At 44.6% G+C, this 24,622-nt stretch overlaps 3 protein-coding genes across 4 annotated transcripts; all 3 read right to left on the bottom strand.

The window, feature by feature from the left end:
• Window positions 1-1,182: 1,182 nt before the first annotated feature.
• LOC142898200 (uncharacterized) lies at window positions 1,183-6,406 on the bottom strand. Its single transcript, XM_076041022.1, has 2 exons — window positions 5,970-6,406; window positions 1,183-3,808 (listed from the first exon to the last, which is right to left on the bottom strand). The coding sequence occupies exons 1-2, from the start codon at window positions 6,055-6,057 to the stop codon at window positions 2,340-2,342; spliced, it is 1,557 nt and encodes a 518-aa protein (XP_075897137.1). The 5' UTR covers window positions 6,058-6,406; the 3' UTR covers window positions 1,183-2,339.
• A 222-nt stretch (window positions 6,407-6,628) lies between these two features.
• On the bottom strand, window positions 6,629-15,972 carry LOC142898180 (matrilin-2-like). Of its 2 annotated transcripts, XM_076040985.1 has the most exons (13): window positions 15,780-15,972; window positions 14,121-14,265; window positions 13,181-13,753; window positions 12,432-12,554; window positions 11,828-11,950; window positions 10,863-10,985; window positions 10,453-10,575; window positions 9,983-10,105; window positions 9,410-9,532; window positions 8,156-8,566; window positions 7,885-8,037; window positions 7,375-7,467; window positions 6,629-6,805 (listed from the first exon to the last, which is right to left on the bottom strand). In XM_076040985.1, the coding sequence occupies exons 2-13, from the start codon at window positions 14,245-14,247 to the stop codon at window positions 6,750-6,752; spliced, it is 2,151 nt and encodes a 716-aa protein (XP_075897100.1). In that variant the 5' UTR covers window positions 14,248-14,265; window positions 15,780-15,972; the 3' UTR covers window positions 6,629-6,749. The 2 variants fall into 2 exon arrangements, with proteins under 2 accessions (XP_075897100.1, XP_075897101.1); XM_076040986.1 differs by lacking the exons at window positions 11,828-11,950; window positions 12,432-12,554 and having other exon boundaries at window positions 15,780-15,971.
• Window positions 15,973-16,362: 390 nt separating this feature from the next.
• Window positions 16,363-24,555, bottom strand: LOC142898182 (lysosomal-associated transmembrane protein 4B-like). The gene is made up of 7 exons (XM_076040990.1): window positions 23,839-24,555; window positions 22,747-22,858; window positions 21,280-21,353; window positions 21,002-21,124; window positions 20,711-20,809; window positions 19,932-20,027; window positions 16,363-17,589 (listed from the first exon to the last, which is right to left on the bottom strand). The coding sequence occupies exons 1-7, from the start codon at window positions 23,929-23,931 to the stop codon at window positions 17,509-17,511; spliced, it is 678 nt and encodes a 225-aa protein (XP_075897105.1). The 5' UTR covers window positions 23,932-24,555; the 3' UTR covers window positions 16,363-17,508.
• Window positions 24,556-24,622: the final 67 nt, after the last annotated feature.

The raw sequence follows: 24,622 nt of genomic DNA, 5'->3' as shown, positions 1-24,622 counted from the left end.
GCATTGATGGATGGCCTGCCGCTCCTCCTGCCCAATATCTGAAAGAGGATGCTGCTAAGCTATCTCCTCGCTATATATTCCTGACAGCCTCTTGCTATTAGTCACAAAATATTGTTGGAGAAGGAGGAGGTAAATGTGCTTCCAGTGAGTATCCTTCCTGGGAGTGACCACCCCACCCCCCTGAGGGTGTCCACCACCTGAGGGGCTAATTATGAGGCAAGTGCAACAGAGCCAGGCTCACTTAATGGCAGCTGACTCGACAAATGCTAAAGGCCCCAACTGAGATATAGCACGACATGGTTATCAGTTTAATCCGGAATCCTGCTCCAGGCTCTACATTCCCATTAAAGTGGCATTTGGTGCTTTATTTGATTCTTTGTCCTCACAAAACAGTCACGTGTCATGTGCGCAATTCAGTCGAAGCACGTTGTAATAAGCGTCAGACCTGGATCCCAGTATTTGGATACAATTGTTCACAGATCAAATTATAACATGCTTGTTTACGTCATTTGTGTGGCTGTATGTTTTTAAAGGCTTCTTGTGTATTTTGCTTATATTAATTTTGTAGATGTTCACCCTTTTAGGCTCTGTGTGTTTCCTGTAAAGGATTTCAGTTAAGCAACTAACAGTACATTGCCCTGCTGGATACGATCATCCTCAGATGTACTGATGCGTAATGGGGCATATTTGAAATAAATAGGTGTAACTGCTGTCCGCCTTTACTGTATTGTATGTATCATATACGCTGTCTTGTTTCTCTCAATTTCTACGGTGAGCAAACTAGCAGCATAGGCAAAATAAGACAAAACTTCAGCCTACACCAACTGTAATTGGTTTGTTTTTCTTCAAAGTGATCAAATTAACATATCTTTCGTAAACCTGACCTCTCATAATCTCCTTCACAAGCCATTCATAAACAAAGCAAGCTGATGCAGTTTTACGCTACATGTTTTATTTAGTGTACATCAGCACCGTGATCAAACCACTGGCCCTTCTATCCGCAAAATACGTTACTGACTAAACAAATGGTAATATTTGAGGTAGCTCAGTGTTTGTTCACTTCGATAACAAATATGTCTTGCGTGTCGGAGTAATTGTGTGTGTTCATGGTTGTCAGTAAAAGTAGTTTAGACAGAATTTTATAGCCTACTTGCTAATGGAAGAACAAAGAAGTCAGACATATAGGTGTAAAATGTTTATTTATCAGTTCTCTGTACATAATTATTTTATTTAGCATTACATTGCAACGCTAGAAAAAGCAACTGCAAGTCAAAACATTGTATGGGAAAGCATATAAATAGCTTTTAGTAAAAAGCTTTGCACATGTTTCAGCGAGGCTTACAAAGTGGGTTTGAATGGTACACTACAACTTGCATAGTTTTATGTCAAAAAAAGAAAAAGAAAATCAGTTAGAATCAGACAAGGAGCGTTCTGTTGTGCACATTAGAGAGGTTGTTTTTTTAAATTAATTAAAATAAATTAAGGAGAAAAGTACTGGTTTACTGCCTTTACTATTCCTGTCAGGTAAATTTCGGGAGGGCCATATACCTTCAATTTTTTTTCTTTTGGCTCCCTTCCAGGAGTTTTTTCACCCTTCATCTCTTTTAAAACAAAATTCAATCAAACTAATATTGGCTCCAACTCTTTGACCTGGAACAATGACATGATCAACATTCAAAACACATCAATTGTAGCATCCAGTATTATGTCTGGATTGTAAATTCCACATTTTGTATAATTCGTACAATACCTGTGGGTCCCTTTCATTGAGTTTAGATCAACTTGTAGTAGTTGTTCTTTCACAAAACATTTTACATACATGATTCTCACTTAAAAAAAAAAAAGAAGAAGACAGTGAGAGTTTGAGTCTAATTTTAAATCCAAAACCACTGATCCTCTGCTTGTCCCACCACCAACAGAAATAATACGCTTCTGCTCAAGAATTTGACTCAGCGCTACTTGGTTGAGCATGAAACGTGAAACACAGCAGAATGTGTTCGCCACTTTCAAAATACTTTGCAAAGTACTTTCCCTTCCTCTACTTATTTTGTACTCATTGTCAGGTCAGACTGGTAGGACTCTAATGTTTTCTGTTGTCAGTCTTTCTCCTTAGTCAACCAAACGTCACGCAGTACACACACGGTATTGTGTGAGGTGTGTTAAATAAAGTAAATAGCAACCTTCTAACTATTTAACTGAGAACGTTGGGTCATGGAAACACACCTATATGTTTCTGGTCCCTTGGAGAAGTTTCCTTAGTCAAAACATGGCTTTGGTCAAAGACATCACGATCTTTAGCAGTTTCTGAACCCCCGTTTAACCGTTATTGAAATGTTTCCCTATGCTACAACAGAATCAGCAGCAGGCACAGTTTCTGTAGCTTCAACGACGAGGGCTTTGGCCTCTGTGGTAGGATCAGCTTCAGGCACAGAGCCAACTTCTGGACCGACTGGAACCGTCACCTCAGGAACCGGCTCTGTTGGTGGCGACAGTGATGGCTGTGCCTCTGGGACTGCAGCCTCAACTGGTGGTGACGGAGCTTCACTTGGGACAGCAGAAGCGCTTTGAGTGGCACATTCTTGGGGCGTGGCTTCACTTGGTTGAGTCACGGCAACGTCATCTGCTTCGATTGGAGCTGCAGCTTCACTTGCTGCTGGAGGTGCCTCGTCTTTTGCTGCTGGTGCTGCTGCTTGGCTTGGTGCTGGAGGTTCCACAGCCTCACTGGGTGCCGGTGCTGCTGTTTCACTTGGTGCTGGAGGTTCTACAGCCTCACTTGGTGCTGGTGTTGCTGCTTCACTTGATGGTTGAGGTGCTACGGCTTCACTTGATCCTGAAGGTGCTGGGTCACTTGGAGCTTGAGGTTCTACAACTTCACTAGATGCTGGAGGTTCTACAGCTTCACTTGGCACTGGAGGTGCTGCGTCACTTGATCCTGGAGGTTCTGGGTCACTTGGCACTGGAGGTTCTACAACTTCACTTGATGCTGGTGGGGTTAGTACAATTGGTGCTGGAGGCGCAGCCTCACTTGGTGCTGGGGGTTCTACAACTTCACTTGATGCTGGTGTGGATAATTCACTTGGTGCTGGAGGTTCTACAACTTCACTAGATGTTGGAGGTGCTGTAGCTTCACTTGTTGCTTGGGTGGGCACTTCAATTGCTGCTGGTGCTGCAGCAGCCTCACTTGGTGCTGGTGCTGCTGCTACAGCCTCGTCTGGTGCTGCAGTCTTACTCGGTGCTGCTGCTACAGTCTCACTCAATGCTGAGGATGCACTTTCATCTGTTATAGAGGATTCAGGTGGTGCCTCTGGACCAGTAGCATTTGAAACATTGCTAATTGGAGTGTCAGCAGTCACTACATCTGCTGCCTCTTCTGTAACCACTGATTCCTCTGCTTGCTCAGAAGAAACCATTTCAACCTCAGCCAACACAGTCACCTCCTCGGCCACAGCAGGGGCCTCTGTCTTCACAGCTACATCAATTTCAGGAACAGGTTGACTCTCTTGAGGTTCACCTGGGAGTTTGTCATCTGGAGTGGCCTCAGCTGCCACCAGTTCTGCCTCAACAGGTTCAGTCCCAACTTCAACTGGGGCATCTGGGACTAATTCAAGGCAGGTGACAGGTGCTGGGTGAGGCTCAAGTGAAGTGAGGAGATCCACCCCAGAACCAAGATCCTCCTGGGCCTCCAGAGCTTCTAGCACATCCTCCACCTCGCTGGGCCATGGTTGAGAATCTGGCAAGGCTTTCTGAACAGGCAACTGCATCTGATCCTCGATGGTTTGTGCATCTTCTGCAATGATGCCGTTTTTGACTGCAGTTAAAACAAAAGGGGCGACAAAGAGAGAGAATAGTTACAACGGGACAACACAGAAAAAGAAAGCATCTTCAATGGGCTGTGCAACCATGACCACGAACCATAGTCACAATAAGAAAAACATGTATGAGATGAATTTGTGAAGTAAAATAAATGGATCAATCAATGAAGAAATCAAGATTATGTGCACGTGCACAGTTTATAGCCGATATATTTGAACAACTCCAGCTTTCGGAAATAACAATCACAATAAAACAAGAAATTTAATTAAAAATGAAAGCAGGAAATAAGCTCGCCTCAAATACACCCGTTCATTTCCGTTCTCGAAAACATGTTTCATTAAAGGTCTGCATTTGCCCGAAGCCCTGAAGAAATTCTCAGAGGAAATAAAAACACATGTGACGACGGCTTTGCCCTTTTTGGGGGCGCAGTACTTTCATTAACGTCCCCGTCCTCATAAATGTGGACAATTTGGAATTTAGTGGGCCTCAAGTGAGCAGTAAATAAGGACTAAGTGTCCAGTTTGAATAGCCGAGTTGCAGTACACACTACATACTTAAACGGCAGCCGTGTTCGTGGCTGGTTTGACTGACGAGCTTCCTGGTTTTACTTGTCTGTCAGGGCTGGTAAAATGAGCCCAAGGCGACGAGTGGAAGGGAATGTGACGGCCTGGCAACTCCCATGAAAGCGAGCCAACTGAAAAGCGCACGGAAATAAGTTGACGTGAAGTGGGTTTTCTTATTTTGACAGTTGCTGTCTGGAAAAAAAAAATGAAATTAAAATGTCGCATAATGAATCAGAGAATATGAGGCTGCTGCCCGCCGAGTGAGACGTGACTGAGGGGTTTGATTGTGTGTTTGGGTCGAGGCACAGACAGCTTTTTTACCCATGGATGACTAGCGTGTCAACACGATTTAGCAGCCAACGATTGCAGACATCCCCCAGTCTAACACAACACAGTGCTGTGTTGAGTGCAGAGAGAAGAGAGGGAGACAGGCAGGCTGGGAGACCCGTGGCTGGAGACGGGACCAGCCGGGGCTCAGAGTGGCCGCGTGGACGGCTCGGGCGTGATTTAAACCTCCGGCATCGCTGGGACAAATCAATCTGGGCCAGCGTACACAATGAGAGGTTTCTTGTCGGGGTGATGTAAGAGCCGGGGAAGGGCCTCAAGCTCCTCCAGGTGACTGGGGAGACGGTGCCCTGACACACGTGTCACACTGTGGCGTCGCAGGCCATAAAAAGTTTTCCACCTGAACAGAGAGGAATTTGACGACTTTGAAATGCAATCTGAAGTATGAACTAGGAGACCATCACTTTTTCTTTTCTTCTTTTAAAGCAATATTCAAACCAGGGCTGGGCCGACTGTGATGTCATGTGTTTGAATGGGCCGCAGCGAGAACACAATGTACACAGAGACACGCCGGGCATGACAGTTGTATGTTAACGGCATGAATAGATAATGACGGTCTGCGTCAGGACTCCTGACCGGCCTCCCTCTGCAGACAGACGGAGTCGAAGCGCACAGGACTGCAGACTACACGGTGCATTCAGCGCTCAGCTCCTTTGTCTCATAAAGAGGAATTTCTGCTTGAACAGCCTGAAGGCATTCAGGGGTCCTTTTAAAAACCCTGCCGCATTTCAGGGCGGACTAGGTCAGCTGCATTTTATGACCGTGTAGCCTAAATACGGTGATGTATCTCACACTGATTTCCATTATTGCAAGCTGCATGCAGGCACGCTTTCAAGCTTGGCAATGAACATACATACAAATGCATTTTATTCTATAAATAAATAACATGCAGTGGTGGTGAATTATGAAGTGAGCCGCACCGAAGGATGCATCTATTTTAATCATGCTGTAGTAGACTGACTGAAAATACCACACGGTCTTCAAGGTAAAGTTGCTGGGCAGAAATCCTTCCCTCTAAGGGGCACTCTGGCGTTCACTGCAGCAGCCCAGAGTGAGAAGGCACACAGTGTTCCAGACCAGTGTTCACACGCACACACAGGCACGCACGCACACACACACACACACACAACATGTTCTGACTCAATACAAGTAACTTTCAGCGACTCACAGTGTGCAACTGGCCAAGTGATGGAAATACAAACGTCAATTCTCCTCAGCAAACATTTGATCAAGGCTCGGTCTACTCACCCAGTGTGTCATTGCTGAACTCCTCTGGCTTTGTGCCCGGTTTCTTCTCTTGGTCAACAGTCTGAGCGCTGGATGAGGAGCACCCCATGATTCGAAGTCAAGACGAGGCTGAAAGGCTGGGAGGGGGGGAAAAAAAACTCTAGGAGGAAAAGACGACTCCAAGCTGCTGCTTGTTAGCAAAGGCAGAGACTGTGTGGCTGTGAAAACATGGACAAATGCTGCTCCTCAAGTCCTAAAGGTAAATGTGCACCATAATCATTATCTCCACTAGACTGTGCGTGTATGCATGGCCTGCTGCCCTTCTTGTCCAGTCCAGAGTCTGTGGTCCACAGACAGGAACCCAGTGCCTGGCTCCACTGCTGGGTCTTTCTTGACTGCCTCCTGCTTTGAGTCAAACTATTCATTCAGGAGGAGGAAGCAAGCATGTGCTCGGGTTAGAGTGTCCTCCCCTTTACAACACAGTGCCCCGGCTGGAGGACGGTCACTACCACCTAGTGGTTAAGATTAAAAACAACCATCTTATTTTGCACGCTTGCAATGCAGACTCGCTCAGTTTCAGTTTAGGCCTTGACGAGCAGAATGATTGGTGCAAACATCTATAACATAAAAGGTTTATTTGCCATTTTCTGTACACAGTTATTCATTGTTTCATCATTACACTGTTTTGTATACAAAAGTACATAAATAGTGTTGGTTGTTGTAGTCTTCAGTGGAGACAGTAGAGCAGGATTAGAGAACCTGTGAGTTCCACGCTGCAGGTTAGGGTGGAGTCCCAGCCTTTTATTTCTGTCTAATGTGATTCTCCAGTGACTCCAGCCTCTTTGACAAAGCTTCAAGTAGACACGTCAAGGAAAGATGCAGACAGAACCGAAATACTAATATTTAAAAACACCTTAATTTCTTCTTGATTCAAAGTTAGTCCTTGTATAGTTTCCACTGGTGCTTACAGTTTGTGTTCAGTTCACTGCTAAATAAATTGAATAAATAACTAAATTAAACAGCCACTAGTAAATTACCCCCTAAATGTTATTTTAGGGATTTAAAACATTATAGTCTGCAGTCTTTATGTGTTTTTACTGTGGATGATGAGCAGTCAACGCACATTCTCAGCTCTCTTTGCGGTTTGTCTCTGGAAACTGCAGAGACGCACTTGGGCCCAAGTATGTTTGGTTTTCTTTAAAACAAAAGAAGAATTTGAATATGTGACAGTGGCAGTCCTGTCACAATGCCTCCAATTGATCATGCGCCCTGGCTGCTTGGCCAAAGGGACATCCCTTTGACCGGATGGTTAAGCGTGCATGGCTATTACCCGGGAGTCTGGGGTTCGAAGCCCGCCCGGGCCCTTTGCGCCTTGCCACAAATAGAACGCCACCACGTAGTGAGAGATGGATTTGTTAAAGGATATTGTTCTGCACCAGGTTCTCCAGCTTCTCGGTGACCTGGTTTTGAAAGCGAACCACATTCCCACACTGGCACATGCTTTCATCAAGTGGTTTGTCTGCAGGGAACGAAAACAAGGAGATGAGAAGATATTTCTGTCCTTGTGGTTCACGTTCCTCCTGTCTCCTCCTTTATCTTTCCTTTCTTGCCCTCTCCCTGAACCCATGTCTCCTATCTCTTCCTGCTGTCTCCCCACCAACCGGTGCCTGTCGAGACTCCACTACTCCACTACTATACTGACAATGTGATGCTGATGTAACTGCAGAGCAAAAATGTATGGCGCATATCGTGTTGTTGTGTTGTCTATTTAAAAAAAAAAGACTGATTTTTAGTCGCAGCAGGTGGCAGTGATGCACCATTTTTGGCTGAAATGCTCTGCAGGATTAGGCCGTTCTTTATATATTTTTTAGTTATCTGACCTTTTCCTTTTCAGATTTTTTATGCATTAGCCATGCTTTCAGATCAGATACAGAACCTGTGCACATCCTGGACTTGAGCTTCTGTGTGATTTCTCCCATGTCCTTGAAATCCTGAGCGTAGTAAAGATGCTTCTCGTCAGGCTCCGAGGCTATTTCCCTCAGCTCCTGTTCTATGGCTTTGCCAACACCGACGGCGTATATCGTCACCCCTGAAAATAACAGAACGGGATGATTTAAATAACAGGACATGACAGGAAAAACTCCCACTCCAAAGAACTTTAAGAGACGCAGTGTCTCTGGCTGCCAAAAAGAATTCAATGGGTCTACCAGAGGTCTTTGCTTTGTTTGCCCACTCGGAAACGTCATCCTGCGACCTCCCGTCAGTGAACACAACGCTGACGCGTGGGATGTCGGGCCGGGCTCCTTCTTTCGCTGTGAAGCTGAACTCGAACATGTGACGCAGGGCCGAGCCGGTCATGGATCCTCGGCCCATGTACTGCACCTGCGACACGGCCCGCTGGACCTCCTGCGCCGAGGCGTACTGGCTCAGGGTGAACTCGGCGCGCACGTTGGTGGAGTACTGCAGGAGGCCGACGCGCGTGCCCGTCCTGGAAACGTCCAACGAGTCCACGATGCTGTTGACGAACTGCTTGACCAGCTTGAAGTTGGCGGGTCCCAAACTCTTGGAGCCGTCGATGACGAAAACCAGATCCAGCGCTCCGCTGCGGCACTCCGACTCTGTCAGACGGACGGAGCACAGGCGTTGTGAGTCCCTACAAGTGACCAACTCTACATTTTATTCATATGATGTATCAAGACGGTGAGATTCTGTACACATTTCAACTCTAACCTCTTTTCTCATTACTCTCATTTGTGACCTTAAGCTCCTCAGACTTCATTTCAATATCACAGGTTCTCACGTACCTGAATATTGCATGGTAAATAATTACAATATCCCTTTAATTGATGGGGAAGGGGCACAGTTCTCAGTCTTCTTAGCGGGAGCAGGGATTAACACTGACCTGGAAACTAGTCCAAAATTCATCCAGAATTATGTAACATGTAAATAGAGGGAGAGGGACAAAAATAGCTTCTGCAGCATTTAGGGACATGCTGATGACAAATCTGTTCATCAGCATGTCCCTGAGCACAACAAAACTGCTCTGCACTCATTGGCACTTTCTTATAAAAAAAAACAACAAATGAAACAATCAGAGTTGATGGACGCTGATGAACAGATACACATGAGCTGCTGCTTGAGCTTTTTGGTATTTACAGAGTGGCCCACTACATCTGTGCTGCATTATCTACCATTTATTTTATAACATACAGTATATTGTGGCGACCACATTTTGCATTGTGTTTCTGTTCTTCTATTTATTCTTGCGTCATGCGTTGACAGTGCGCTTGCGTACGTTTGGCTTTTGTGCTTGCGTTTTTTTTTTATGTGTGATTTTAACAGTGGACAAACACGCCACCTCGGATGCGACACACAGTTTTGCTGTGCACAACACACAACAATGGCAATGATGTCTTGAACTTGACCATTTACATACATCCCATCACATGACTCCGACTCACTCTGGCATGTTTTCCCATCAGGTCTGAGAATGAATCCATCCCTGCATTTGCACACGCATGAATCTCCAGCGCTCACAAACTCTTGCTCACAGCCGTGTTTCCTGTCAGCACAGGGGTCCAGCTCTGCAGGAGCAATCAGGAGGGAAATAAAGCTCCTTTATTTATTGGGGGTTATTTCAGCAGCGGTGGCTCCTCTCCCTCCCACAGTTTATTTGTGTGCGGTTACGTATGATTTCTGTGCCGCCATTTCTCTGTCCAGGTTAAATAAACATTATTTAATTGTTTGTTAACACAAATAGCTTGCAGCTCAGATTAACATAATATTACCAGCTCGATGCAGAGGTTCAAAGTGGGAATCAGAATGGGAACTTAAAAAGCATTTAAGTGACTAGTGGGGTTTTCACTCACAGCCAAGGTTTCACAGGTTTCGCAGTGAACTGGTGATAACAATTAAAAATATTGAGAGAAACAAAACACACTGCCTGCCCCAGTCACAAATAGCTCAAAATACTACGACAGTATTATGAAGGGAATGTTTCTCACTACACTGAGAGAAGAAGCTCAAACGCTTACCCTGGCATGTCTTCCCATCAGTCCTGAGGGTGAAACCCTCCCTGCATTTGCACACACAGGTGTCCTCCGTGTTCATGAAGTCCTGTTCGCACCCGTGGGTTCCGTCAGCACAGTGGTCAATTCCTGCAAGATTTATTTCAGTGGATCAAACTGATTATCTTTAAAGTCTGGACAAGTTTTCCTTGTATCCCACCCAAACAAAGTCACTTACTCAAGGGTTATGTGAAACATGGATTTTAATGGAACAGTCATAATTACTTGTTTCACACTTAATTTTCATTAAAGTCAACTGAACTGATGCAATGACATTATGTTTTTTGTTGTGACGCACCATGCAGACGGATCTAAACAGGCACAAACCTATACAAAAGTGAATGAATGAAATTAAATGAGTATAATTTTTTTTCTTTTCAGCAGATTCTTGTAACCCGTGTTTCAGAGGGAAATTGGCAAAGAGCGGACTGACTTACTTTCACATGTCTTCCCATCAGGCCTGAGTGTGAAGCCTCGTCTGCAATTGCACGCGCAGGCATCTTCCGTGTTCATGAACTCCTGTTCACACCCATGAGTGCCGTCAGCACAGTGATCGATCTCTGAAGACAATTTCAGAATGACTGTTAATGTGGTCAAACACCGAAACTCTGCTCTGTAACTGTAAATGTGCTTGGTTTTCTTTTGTTGCACTCTAAGGCTGTGTCTGATGGAATGTGTTTTGGTGATTTTTGTCATTTTAACTAATATTTATCTTACTCTCGTTCTTCCTTTACCTTCATTTCATCTATTTTATCCATTTTATTTATGCACTGCAATATGATCATGCATTCATTATTCAGGACTCTATAACAATCAAAAAGATTCCAGTCACTTTGAATGCACTTACTACTGCAGGTCTTGCCATCCGGATTGAGGACGTAGCCTTTCTTGCACCTACAGATGTAGGACGCAGGAATAGTCACACAGTCGTGCTCGCAGCCGTGGTCCCCCAGGTCACAGAAATCAATTTCTGAGGAAATGGAAAACTGTTTCAATGCCACACTCATCCTGTTACGACACCCGGCAACGCTACAATCATCTTGTCCATCTGTAGTAAGTACAGACATTTGCGTGTTAGCACAGTCATGCAAAAGGGAAAACCACACTTCAATCAACAAAGAACTCCCAAGTCAGTCCTCAGAGAGACTCTGGTCGAGGTGAAGATCTGTGAACCTAAAGCAGGCAGGATCAAGCGGTCGTTTCTTTTCTTTTGATTTGATGAAAGTATGGCACGCCTCCGCAGCACCTCAGCAGCTGCTGCAGTGATTGCAAAAGCACACCTCCTCCAGGAAATCTCCTTCACTTGAATTTCTGGTTTTCTGTTTTCCACCAGAGGAGAAAAAGGGGACCTTTTCCAGCTGTGGGTGGATGAACGTCACTCGCAGGAAAACTGCTGAGCTGAACGTCTGAGGAACACCCCCCCCCCCCCCCCCCCCCCCCCCCGCCCCCTGTCCCGGAATCATTACGGTTAATTTTTGCAAAAAGAAAATATACACCCCTCTGTTTGGCGCTGATGCTGGTAATAACAGTCTGACCTTTGCAACGTAGAAAGTTGTGTTCATGCTGTGTTTGTAGTGAGAGCACAGGTTTAAAATAGACAAAATGTTTTCTAAGTTGAGAACAAATTTTAATAATGGCCCAAACCTCGAAACTCTTTACACACAAGGCCTTTCAACACTAAAATTACTCATTTAAGTGGCTTCTATTCAAACACTTCAAAAGGAGACTGCAGCAATGGAAAAAAAGAGTGAAAGTAAGAGTAACAAGAGGAGGAAACAGGGCAGTTGCTGATAAAATAAAGAATATTATTACTGCTGCAGGTCCTCTTGTCTACTTTGAGTTGGTATCCCGGGCGGCAGCGGCACTCGTAGCCGTCAGGCAAGTTGGCACAAATGTGTTTACATCCATGATCCACCACAGCACACACATCCTTAGCTGCAGATTAACAAGATGCAAATGAATATGAACTTTAAAATAATAACTGGTGTAGATTGTTTTTTGGTCACTGTGAACAACAAGAAAGAAGTTAAAACCGTCTATCAGGCAGTTATCTTTAAAAAAGAAAAAAAAAGAAAAAGAAAGACAGAAAGAAAGAAAGAAAGATATTCAACAACAACCAAGGAAGCCAAATTACGCAAAACTGCTACAAAAGACCCTTAGATGTTCACAACCAAATGAAAACTTTCACTGTAGCAACTCTGGATGAGACATAAACTAGGTTTTTGTGATTATGTGACAGCAATCCAAAGAAGTTTCTTTAATTGGGTGAAAAAAATGCTGCTCTGTTGACTCATTAAAACTGCTCTGCCACACAAACGAGAGTTTTTGCACTTTCATTTCAATGTGGCCCCTTTATTTGGAAACCAACATTTTTTTATAAATGTAATATAAAATGAGAGACATAGAGTTATTTCACCTTTACATGTCTTGCCATCTTCATCAAGGGTAAAGCCTTCCCTGCACTTACACCTGTATGAGGCAGGGCTGCTCACACAGATGTGCTGGCACTGATGGTCCACACGCTCACACATCTCTGATCCTGGCAAATGCATGCACACACACACACACACACACACACACACACACACACACACACACACACACACACACACACACACACACACGACAACACTGACCCTCAATTTAAGGGCTCAAATGCACACACATGCATCACTGACTGTATAAAAAGATGGAAGGAGCTTTGGGTTTTATGAGAGGAGGCCAGCAAGGAGGTACCAAAAACCTGCATTCTAATGTTTGGTCAGCAGGAGTCGCCAAAGTTGGTTGCCAAAAACTTAAAAAAAAAAAGAAGCTGCCTGACAATACTTAAAGGATCTCTAAATTGATACCATTACAAACTAGCAAACATGTTTGGTTGTTTATGTTCTAAAAATCCAAAGAAATGTTTGAGTAAAATTGGCCATAATGTTGTAAAAGCAGCTAAAATTTCACCGCCAAGTGCAGTCAGCTTAGCAATGGGCACATTGTTAAGTTGACATTGCAAATTTGGAATCATCCAGTTTCAAAGCGAACCGGTAACTCAAAATGAGATATTCGCAAACCAACCGATGATGTCACGGTGACTCCTCCCAGCTTTATATACAGTCAATAGCGTTTAAATGTTAGAGGGATATTGGAAAGAATCTGAAAATTGAGCTTTGTCACCTCCACAGAACTTAGATTGGTAGACTGAGATGAGGGTCTCCATCTGACTGAAGTTAGCCACCAGGTGGACGTGCTCAGTGTGGGGCTCGCTGCCCATGGTCTTCAACGTGTTCATATCCACCCTGCCGACGCCAATGGCAAAGATCTGGATGCCTGCCTGCCTTGCCTGAGCGGCAATCTCCTCCACTTCGTCCTGAGGTCGGCCGTCTGTCACGATCATAGCAATTCGCGGGATGCGGAGGTATTCCGGCCTCGCTCCGTCTTCCTCTCTGAAGGATCTTTCCATGGTGTACTGGATGGCCAGTCCAGTCATCGTTCCTGTGGCGAGGTGCTTCATCTTCCTCACCGCCTGCTCCACCTCAGCCTTGGTGGTGAAGGTTTTGAGTGAGAATTCAGGCTGGACCTCACTGCCATACTGGATCAGACCGACCCGGGTGGCGTCCGGGCCAATCTCAAGAAACTGGAGCAGGCTGATGATGAAGGTTTTGACCTTCTCATACTCGTGGGGACGGATGCTTCGGGAGCTGTCGATGACAAAGACGAAATCCAGCGGGGAAGCTCTGCAAGGGTTCTCTGTGAACAAAAGGGCGAAAGTTTGTGGTCCATAGTGTTGTTGCAGTCAAAACTGGTTTTGTCAGTGAGACTGTCTTCAAGGCCACATCAAAGTATCTCCACAGGATTTCAAAAACCAGGCAAGTGGTGGTGACCTGTCAACGCTAACATTATTTGGGGTCTTGGTCTTGATACCTCTGATCTTGTTAGTGTCTTGGTCTTCGTTAAGTCAGTGTTGACAACAATGCTAGTGGTCAGTAGCTCAATATAGAAAATTCAATGGCACGAGCTTCAAAAGCAAGCTTTGTCAAGCTCCACGACTTTGCATCTTAAGAAAAAAGCCTGTTTGGCAAAAACACATTTTGTGGTCACCAGCATGGTTGCTTACCCGCTGCTTGGTTTTGGACAGTTGTCTCAATTGTGGCCCTGGCTGCGAGGAGTCTGGGCTGTCGTCTGTCCAGTCGAACTGCGTTACAACACAGCGAGAAGAAGAGGCTGAGAGCGAGGGCCCTCATTCTGACAAGAGCCGACAACTGGAGCGTCTACAGAGGGAGAGAGAGAGGAAAGAAAAATAACTAATGATGGCAGCTCCGTGGATTGGGCTGTGGTCTCAGTATCAGTTAGTCATAATAATGCATGGAATAAAAGATGAATATAAATGACAAATGTATGGCCAAATCAGAAACAATACATTTTAAGGTCAGAAAACAGTTAATGTTGATGCTTTCATGTCAAATAAAAAAAAAAAAACGTATAAAAATATTATAAGCTAGACATAAACGTGAGCTTCACAACTTGTCAAATTCACAGTAGCAGTGTCAAACGAAAAGAAAAAAAAGCTTCAATGGTTTAGCAGCTTGTTATCACACATATATAAGCACTGTGGACACTCCTGAAGTTAATGAGGAGACAGATATAAATAGGGAGAACTTTCACCTCCTGCATATTTGACCTCCTCAGCTTCATATTTCGCATTTTAGTCTAAACTGATTACCACGAGGAAGGATATATTTTACATTTCTAAGCCTGATTGTTCACTTATTCTGTTCACAAAGCAGCACAGCGCTTAAAAAAACGAATATATGAAGAACAGTTTATACAGACTCATCACTTTTACCATCTGCCTTCAAATGAAGTCATTGAAATCCACTTGAAGGAGCTTAAACAGTTTTTCTGCAAAGGTGGGTTTTCACGAGAGGCTTAAAAAGTAACAGATTGTTTCCCTATGTGGTACTCAGGCTAGCCGTCCATCATGGATCAGATCAGACAAAACTAACCTCTGCATATCACAAATGTGCATCTATGCAAAGCTGCGCCGCATTCATCGGCAAAATAGAACAAATCTAATCCAAGTTGTCAGAATTTAGGGATTTTCTAATAGAGACCTGAAGAGCACTGCGCTCAGGGTGATGACACCCAACCAGTGCAGTGGCTAACACGGTCCGACACCCCTGGCAGACGTATATGGTAGCAGCTGACCTGAGCTGAGAGCGGCAGGGGGTCACATGGATCCCACACCGAGCTGTTAGCCTCTGACCTCACAAGCCTGATGTTTTAAATGGGAATTTTCTCATCAACTATTTGTAGGTAAAAAACAAAAAAAAGTCTTCAAATCGAATCGGATGCACTCGCTGGCTATTTGCTGATGGCTATTTACTGGCAGACTGTGATTATTATAGTGCAAAAACATGATCCCACTCATCAATCAGTCAAAGTTTAGCATGACAAAGATCGACAGTGCACAGAATGATGAATGTTGCTGGTGTCGAGGGAGTCCAAAACTGAGGGTTGAGTGGCTTGATCATGAAGAGACGTGATCCAATCCTCAAGACCGCATGCAATCTTTTCATTTTACTTTGAATAAGAATTTCCAGCGACTGCATGAAGTTTGTGGGATTGCTAAATTTCAACCACACAGCGGCCACGTAACAACAGTCTGACAAGCAGTAAATTTTTATTTTTTTGGGGGTGGTATTTTTTTGCATGAAAAGTAAGATCATCATGATTGCACTTGACTGATGAGAAAACTGAATGTCAAACTACTCACCTCGTTTGAAAAACCAGCAGCCCCCGGAGACCTGCAGTCAAGGTCCTTGTGTGAATCCCGACTCTTCAGTCAAGAGATTTCCGGCAGAGTTCAAATAGGCGGCACTGCAGTGAAGATGTGTATATCTCCCAACTCTCTCAGTCCTTTTGTACGTGTCCCCCCCCCCCTCTGCTCTGCTCTGCTCCTTTCTCACTCCTCTCACTCGCTCCATTTACTCCCACTCTGCCTCTGACCGCAGGGTCGACCCCCATCCAGCCCCTGTGAACATCTGTGGTTTCTTTTACCACCATATAGCTGCAACTGAAGCCCTGACTTTTACCCCTATTAAATCCTGAAGAATGCCATATTAATATCCAGGTAACATGAGCACTCAAGTTAAAACTGCCCTCTAGCGGGTTTTTTTAGCCTACGTCACAGAGAGCCTAAAACCCAGATTTGTATAATTCTCTATGTATTTTAACAGGTGTGCTGGTACATTGAGAATAATGGTATGCTCCTCTGGTTTCTCTTGCTTTCAAGGTCCAAAAAAGGGCAGTTCTTTGACTTTTATCGAGGAACATCATCAGAATAAACAAACAACAGCTTTGTAGATTTTGACAATCAAATGCCACATCTTTATTATTCAAACAGCATCAGTCCTCGGGCTTGACATTTGTGTCCTCACAGGACATTTTTGTGTTTTTGCATCTTTCCAAATGGCAGCATCTGGTGAACAGGCCCGTGTGTTTGCACAGAACCGGAGCTTGCGGCCGACTTGATTGAAAAAACACAACCAGGGTCCATGTTTATCAGGACCCAGAACGTCGATGAGCCAGCTCCCTTCAAGTGACTCACTCGTTTAGGCTTTAAAGAGCAAACTGATTCCAGATCAGCGCTGCGCTACCCTGCGCCCTCCAAAGCAGATCAATAGTGAGCCCGGTACATTTCTCATCCATCTTAGAAACACACGATTACATATAAAAATGACAGTGAATCAGCACAACCAAATTGTTTGATGCACAAAACGATTATTCCTGCAATTCACGGGCACCATGTCGGGGGGGGGGGGGGTGACATGACGTACGCACACTCGGCTCTCATCGTCCCATCGCAACACTGAATGCTGGAGAAGCTTTCAAAGTGACACGTCAGGCGGGAGTCGTTAACAGCACCCAATGAAATGGAAGGTCGTACACAAAGGCAATCCAACCCTGATTATGAGTGGAGACGTGACAAACAGGAAAACGCAAGACAAGGAGTACTCACACAACACTATGGGGCACAAAGATCCTCGTTCCTACATCTGTGCACGAGTTAATTATGTCAAAACCGCATAAAATACCATGACAGGTACGCACACGCACAAGTATGAAATATTCATAAAAAATATAAAATCATCTATCAAACTTTTCTAAGCGCCTCGTTCCGTCCAGCTTCAAATGCATCAAAGTGCACATCATGTCTGGAAATTTACACAGAAACCAGATGGAAAAAAACACAGAGGAGTCACAGCATTACTGATTTCAATAAATAAGGGGGAGGGGCAGGGGGACTGACTGGTGGTGGTACAGTTTTGTGCACACGTTTGTCTGCAGTGCATGCATGGCTGTACTATGTGTGGTGTGTGTGTGTGTGTGTGTGTGTGTGTGTGTGTGTGTGTTCAATAATAATCTAACCACAAAGTAAGTGTACACTGGAGAGGCAGTGGGGTGCAACAAGTTGCACAGCCAGCAGGATGCAGGTGGTGTTTTCAGGCAGTGGCCGTGATGTAAGGCGGAGGAGCCGCCTTCGGAGGAACGCTGACGCTGTCGTCGTACGGAGGCAGCAGCACCTGGATGGATGGGTAGACGGGTAGATAGATAGATAGATAGATAGACAGATAGATAGATAAAACAGTAAATTAAATTACTTTCTGAAAAAAAATGAAAAAAATGAAAATAACTAATAGTAGAGTGTTTCTGTCTTTTCACATTAAAAGGTGGACCGATGAACTGAACTTGCCAGCACTGTGTTTTTGCCGTTGCCCAGACCAGTGGAGTTCCTCACAGTTTTAACGTAAAAGACTCGCAAGCAGTCAATTATCCCACACACACTCCCCCTTTCACTCAAGCAGACACACTCTCTTCACACTGTGAGTCTGAACCGCCAGGATCTTCAAGAGTCTCATGCACGCTGGGTGATCAATAACTCTGTGGATCAATTGTCATTGGACGGCGGCGTCGGTTTATTGACTGGGACAACAACAAAACACGTCTCTCAGGCTTGGAAAACAACAATTCCACCCGCAGACGTGTCTGGGAGTGTCGATGTTGAGCTGGTGAAATTAAATGTCATTGCTTCGCCCTCATAGTTTGTTATGAGGTCACCACATTTTCGGAGGCTATGACAGAAAATTCATCCATACTTCAAAAACCCTTTTTTTCCCCTGAAATCTTGGCAACATATGGAAGCTTATTGAATGTTATTCTTAAATTTGTATCCAAGATTCACCTCCCAAAATGTTCTTGCTATTTTGTCATAAAATTAGGCAAATCATTTTTTTTAAAGTTTCCAACTCATTTTTAATAACAACTCCAGACAAAACAATTACTAATCTGCACCTGTGGAAAATGAGGTGATGGACCAAATTATTCATTAACTTTGTGTCAGCGCCCCGAAGGGTTACTCACAATTGCCTCTTTATTGCCCTTCGGTGCACTTTACTGTGTGGGTGTGAATGTCTTTTCTCAATGTGCATTACTCATATGGAATGCATTAGTGACCCTGGGACTTACAGAAACTGTAGAACTGACGTTTTCAGCCATGCAAACTGAACTGAAAGCCACAAACCAGCCTGTTTGTCTAAGAGGAAAAACACACCTTCTAGGAGGGTGAGGCTGACGTTGGGAAATTAAGTGGCAGTCTGCTGTTTGTCAGAGCTCAGGAGTTCTGGCCGTAAGCCATCAGCCACCTTTCATATTTTTTTTGTGTGTGGAAATCCTCACCACAACATGCATCTTATAAAAGCAGCATGACTTCAGCTGTGTGCAGTGTTACACATGTGGAAAAGCCAGGTATTGAACGCTAGTATCTCAAAACTGCTCTGCTCAAATTCATGTCAAAGTAAATCAATTGCAATTTTGCTGCATGAACTGTAACACACACCATTGGTTCTCCTCTGACCCTTCCTTGCTTCTTGTGTCACTATCAAAATGCCTCTCTTATCCAAGCCTACATACGGTTTATTGTATTTTTTTGAAACAGCTCAGGCCCTAAACCAATGATTATTGGCAAAGTTTTTTCGTTCCTCCAATTGTCTAAGAAGCTATAATTAGTGTGCAGGCGGCACGCAGTAGATGCAGTGGTGAGACGGCAGAAATGAGCAAAAAGAAAAGCAGAAACTCTCCGACAGCTCTCGGTTGGTTTTTTTCCCCTCTCTGACGACTACTGAAGTCTGGCCAGTGATCGTGATGACTTTGGCAGCCTGCAGGCTCGTCCCTCCGCTTCAAGTCTGCTCGCCCACCTGTGCTAGTTTCAGAGTACCTGCTCTGACCTCTCCAAGTCTCTGCCTGTAATTTCCCTCCTCGCTTTGATGGCTTTGCGTCCGCTTGAGCGGCCTGAGCTAGAAAACCCACGCACATGACGGAAATATGAATTTCACTTTGCAGTGAAAAGGGACGTTGTTTTTTTCCCAACTGGAGCAGTCCTGTTGTTTTGTGAAGAGGAGGAAACGCAGCGAAGGAATGTGGCGAAATGTTTCACGCCGGGTGATGATAGACATTAGTGTTAGTTTACCGTTGCGTGATTATTGGAGCACTGCAGCACAGTGATCGTTTCTTTTACTCGAGTGTCTTTAATCATCATCTGCATTTCATTAATACAGGAAGGCTTCCTAAATTGCTGGGTTTACAAGTCCAACATTAAGATGTGAAAAGCATTGGTTCGGCTGCTAACCGCACATGGTGAAGGAAGTTCAGTTTGCAAAGTCTTATTTGAAACGTTATTGACATAGGTGCTTTGAGAGGGGGGGGGGGGTGTAACCTGGTTTGTGTTGGTGCTATTTTCTCGACCAGTATGCCCAGAGTCAGACTGACCAATCAGCACAAGGCACTGATCTCTCTGCCTTTGTCAAAGATCTTCCACCATATTGTGTCTCTGGTCTTGGTAAAATATTGGCAGCCCAAGGTGACTTACTGTGGTGTCATTGGTTGTCACGTAGAGAAGGATTTCAGAGGAACCTCGGCCGGTAACATATCTGTAGCAGTTCCACACGCAGGCTATCATGTAGGCCTGGAGGAAATACAGCGTCAGAAATCTCACTTTAGACAATCGTAAAAGAGACAAAACAACTTTTCTTAAATAACTGAACATTATATCAGATGAGAATAGTTTAATATGCTGATAATGCCAGAGGACAGCTGCAGAGACCTGATAGCATGGCTGTAGGTTTTAATGGCGCAGTTATTTACTGAAAATTTACTTTAATGGAAGAATATGACAAAGTTGTTTTTTCTCTGTATTTTCCCAGAAAAGCAGTGCAGTCTCTCACTGGTAGAATTATTCGTCTGAAGTCCGGTGCATCTGAGGTTTTTATCACTTTGCTTCTACTGTTTCTATGTCATGCAGACATCACATGGCTCTCAGCTTGGGCCTGCAACTCCCTGGACGACTACAACACCATCTGCGACAACCATCAACCCAAAACTAACCTTAGCTATTCAGCATCTATATTTACTGAATTAAGCATGCATAAAAAAAAAAGAAAAGGCTGGATACTATAAAAGCCCCCCACATGAATGGGCTGAGAGGGCTCAGTGGAACAGGGACAACTTCATTTATGCAAAAGAGAAATCTGACTGCCTGCATTGGTGATCATCTGTATGTTGGCACGACTCGAATTCATGGTTCAACTAAAAAATATCAAACAAACACAATCCTTCAAAGAAATTGTTCTGGCAAATTCACAGCTTTACCTTGAAGCCAAGAATACAGCTGATGAAGATAAGCACGATGAGAACCAGGCACACGTTACTGAGAGCAGCAATCTCCTCTTTGTAGGGGAAGTTATCAGGCTGTGGAAATCAGAGGGACGGAATGAGCTACAAGTCTGTGCAGGGAGCAGATATCAGATAGGAAATACAAATGCAACTAAAATAATGCCCGTCAAATAAATAACAGTGTGATATGTCATCATGTTATCATAAGAACAGAGGCAACACAGACTTGACTTAACATGAACAAAACCATCCCCAAAGGCTTCTCACCAGTTGCTGCAGGTAATCTTGTATGGTATTTGGGTAAACCACAATGCTCACAGCAACTAATGTGTTGAGAGCAAAGTCAAAAATTTGGTAGCAGAAAAATGGGATGATCCAAGCAGGACGCAGCTGAAACAGAGAGATTTGGGTTAGATAGTTGGTGGTTTGTAGTGAGGATCAAGCTGTAAAGCAGCAGACCATGTGTCTGGCCTGCTGTCACCACTACTGGTAAAAAAAAATAGAAATAATAAGTGAATATTTGGTCTAATGTATCATTGATTTACCTTGTATGCGCCATACGTTGCCATCCCACATATAAGGATCATCAGCAGAGAGATGGCTGAGGCGATGCCCATGTCTGACACAGAGAGACGTGTGAGACAAAGTCAGTTAGTCGACATGAAAAAAAAGAAAATAAAAGAAAGAAAGCTTCACGTCTTCATATTTGTCTGTTCTGAAAAGACGTTCTGTCAGAGCAGCGGGGAATCAACCACTGCTCTGTCACTCATGTCAGATGAAAAAAACCCAAATCATTTGGTTACATAAGGTCATCGCCCCACACACACACACACACACACACACACACACACACACACACACACACACACACACACACACACACACACACACACACACACACACACACACACACACACACTTCAACTCCTCTAGGATTTTATTTTTAATCTGCTCAATGTCATGGACAGGATGTTTTCTGACATTCAATGTTTTCTGAGCAGCCGGATAATATTTACAGTATATGTGTTGGAGATTTGTGGAAAAAGTACAAGGCCAGACTTTTTAGTACTTTTAATTGTTTTAAGTTTTACCAGAGTATTTCTTTACTCAAGTATCCATACTTTTACTTAACTATAGAATGCAAATACATTGATCACCTCTGCACCTCAGCATTTAAAGGCTGCAATTGTGGCATAGGAGCCAGTGCATCAGGAAGCTGCCACCGTTAACCGGCGTTCTCTCAACCTGCATGTTTGCTGATGCTGAGACTGACTCAAAGCAGCAGTGTGGCAGTGACCTTCCTCCTGCAAGCAGAAGTCCCTGCGCTGGGCTAAGTGTGCTAATGAAGGGCCGTGCAGGGGGTGGCAGCAGCTTGTCCAGCCCAGCAGTAATGGATAGGACACCCTAATCTGCTGGAAGTGGGACAATGCAGTCGTTCCCAATCAGAGCCTACTGGCAGCATGTGCTGTGAGGCCCAACTCCAGTCAGACTGTTCCAGTGTGCACCTGCTCTGTTAAGAAGGCTTTTCAAACGCACGGCGCAGATGCTCACCGGGCTTTCATTAAACCGCTTTCAGTCGTTTCATTTGAAGAAAAGCGCGGTCCCGTTTACGGACGGGTGCTGAGGCGGAGCCAGAAATGTTTCCTTGCGGATCTTGTTTCCCCAACAACAGAATCCAGACCAATCAATAAAAAGAAACGAGATACTGCACATCAATCAAGAAAAATGTGACTTGAGATGCTGTAGTGTGGAAGCGTAGGGCATTCTGTCAAATGATCTCCCCTTGGGGTGGCCACGGTAGGCCTGACAATCCTATTGAGCCCATCACCCAGAGACCCACTCACAGCTAACTGTGTCAGAATGAGGGTCTTTAAACCTGCAAGCAATTAAGTATTACAAGAAACAACAATCCATCTCACTGGCCAGAAACTGCTGCTCATGAAAAAAAAACAAAAAAAACAAATAGAATGGGTGCTTTGGGACAGTAAAAGCGGCCATCTGCGTCTACTTACTGGCATCATCCATCACATCCAGGTCATTAGCCAACTCAGCGCTGGTCAGGTGGTACTGCTCAGGATCACTGAGCGCCGTGAGCAGGATGAGTAACACGACGGCATTGATGAGCTTAGGGAGAGAGGACATATGGACGGATGAAGGCAACAATATGGGCAGACAGGTGGTGGGTCAATATGGGCAGGAGACAGTGGCACGGCCGGGATTAGAGAGGTCGAAAGGTAGTCCGAGAGGTAAAGCACTCGAGGAAATCGACATGTATTCTCATAATGCATCAACCTACAGTATCCCAATATGACCTGTGATTAAACTGAAAAGAGTTAAGCTATGCAAATCTCCATCTTTTTTCTCCCTCTGTCTCACACAGACAGTCCTGTGACAGGTGTGACAGTGTCCGATGACTCATACACCCCCCCTCCCCCCTTGACCAGGTGAGCCAAATGGAAAATTCTCAGCAGTCAGTAGGTAGCCGGGCACAAAACCCGCTACCAGAAGAGCTCGGTGTTAATGTATTCATTGCAAGAGGAGAGGGGATTTTTCCACGCGTAGCGTCTGGCTGAGCGAGCCCTGTCACGCACGTTCACTTGAACAAGAGCGACGCGTTGCACAGACGCGCTGCTGCACGACTGTGTTACATTTTCAGTACGGTGTGTCTCACCTTACACTTTCCAATCAGCTGCTACGCGCCTGAATTATAAATGGAGATTTCCGCTGGTCAGTACGGACTGAGATTGCGACTCCTTCAATTATGACCGATGGTCATTTCTGAATAAAACAACTCAATTTTTTTTTTTTTTCCTCTTATACTTGCGTGTTTACGAAAATACAAATTATTAATTGCCTAATAGCCGCATAATCTATTTGTTGTAAAAGAAGGCACGTATGAGCTTCTGGAGGTAAACAACTCTGGTTTTGGCAGCGCTGGAACCAGCTCCCTACGGTATCTACGCAAATCCACCCACTACCATATCAATACACAGTGCGCTCAGTTTTGCGCAAGATTGCGATGATGTCACGCATTTCTAAAAGACGCGTTTTTGTCGAGGGGTGTGTGTGCGCGTGTGTGTGTGCGCGTGTCAGACGGCGCTCACCATGTACCAGACCCCCAGGATGATGGTTCCTGTGCGGACATGGCAACACAGACAGCAGCTGGTGGCGTACCAGCGGTCCCAGGGGGCGAGCATCGTTCCGTCCGTCTCACTGCAGCCCCGCTGGCATTGAAAGACGCGGTCGCTAGAAAATGAACGAGTCCCCCGGCCGTCCCGTCCGCGTACACCGAGCGTCGAGCTCCCGCTTCCAGCGGCGAGATATGTCAAACACGGTCTCCGACTGCCGTCTGTCTGACCTGTCCGCTACTTATCACAGAGCGTAGGTGAACAGAGCGGAGCGGGCAGGCGTAAGGTTTTTTGGCGACTTCCGGTTTCAAATTAAAACGTCGATAACGTTTGTTGACAGTTTTTTTGTGATCATTTAATTGCAAAAACGAATCAAATTAAACAAAACTAACAGATAATAAAAAAAAAAATACAGTCGTGTCTTGTAGAAACTGCGTAGTTGCTCGTCTAATCAAACAGTTTGTCCACCGTTTAGCTGGCACTTCCGGTCGGCTCTAATTTTGACGTAACTGGATGAAAGCGTATTATCAGGTCCTGAAGATAAACACCAAATCTATTGACGCAACCAGTCCCCTAATGACAGTTATGAGAGTGAGATTAACAAATACTTAGAATCTAAAACTAAGAGGGAGAAACGTGTATTAGCGTTACTGAGGGTTTAGCAAGATGTTAATTACTTGGGCATTTTCCATAGTCCTTTACATTGTGATAAGGGACAATTAGAGGCAGATAAAACCAGCTTTTCCAACGTTTAGTATCT

The sequence above is a fragment of the Nelusetta ayraudi genome, unplaced genomic scaffold, assembly GCF_046127955.1.
Source record: "Nelusetta ayraudi isolate G7.1 ecotype Tasmania unplaced genomic scaffold, CSIRO-AGI_Nayr_v1 ptg000063l, whole genome shotgun sequence".
In the NCBI taxonomy this organism is placed as follows: domain Eukaryota; kingdom Metazoa; phylum Chordata; class Actinopteri; order Tetraodontiformes; family Monacanthidae; genus Nelusetta; species Nelusetta ayraudi.
Note: the sequence above shows the minus strand (reverse complement) of the source record. Positions and strands in the feature narration are given on the sequence as shown.

What these genes read in the sequence shown, in the direction of transcription:
- LOC142898182 (XM_076040990.1), bottom strand. Translation starts at nt 23,931, where the DNA reads ATGCTCGCCCCCTGGGACCGCTGGTACGCCACCAGCTGCTGTCTGTGT. An exon ending in TCCTGGGGGTCTGGTACATG is followed by an intron (nt 22,859 to 23,838) that starts GTGAGCGCCGTC and finishes TCTCTCCCTAAG; the next exon opens with CTCATCAATGCCGTCGTGTT. An exon ending in GCTGTATTCTTGGCTTCAAG is followed by an intron (nt 20,028 to 20,710) that starts GTAAAGCTGTGA and finishes TATTTCCTCCAG; the next exon opens with GCCTACATGATAGCCTGCGT.
- LOC142898200 (XM_076041022.1), bottom strand. Translation starts at nt 6,057, where the DNA reads ATGGGGTGCTCCTCATCCAGCGCTCAGACTGTTGACCAAGAGAAGAAA. An exon ending in GTTCAGCAATGACACACTGG is followed by an intron (nt 3,809 to 5,969) that starts GTGAGTAGACCG and finishes TTTTAACTGCAG; the next exon opens with TCAAAAACGGCATCATTGCA.
- LOC142898180 (XM_076040985.1), bottom strand. Translation starts at nt 14,247, where the DNA reads ATGAGGGCCCTCGCTCTCAGCCTCTTCTTCTCGCTGTGTTGTAACGCA. An exon ending in AGACAAGAGGACCTGCAGCA is followed by an intron (nt 10,986 to 11,827) that starts GTAATAATATTC and finishes CCATTTCCTCAG; the next exon opens with AAATTGATTTCTGTGACCTG. An exon ending in AAACAAAGCAAAGACCTCTG is followed by an intron (nt 8,038 to 8,155) that starts GTAGACCCATTG and finishes TGTTATTTTCAG; the next exon opens with GGGTGACGATATACGCCGTC.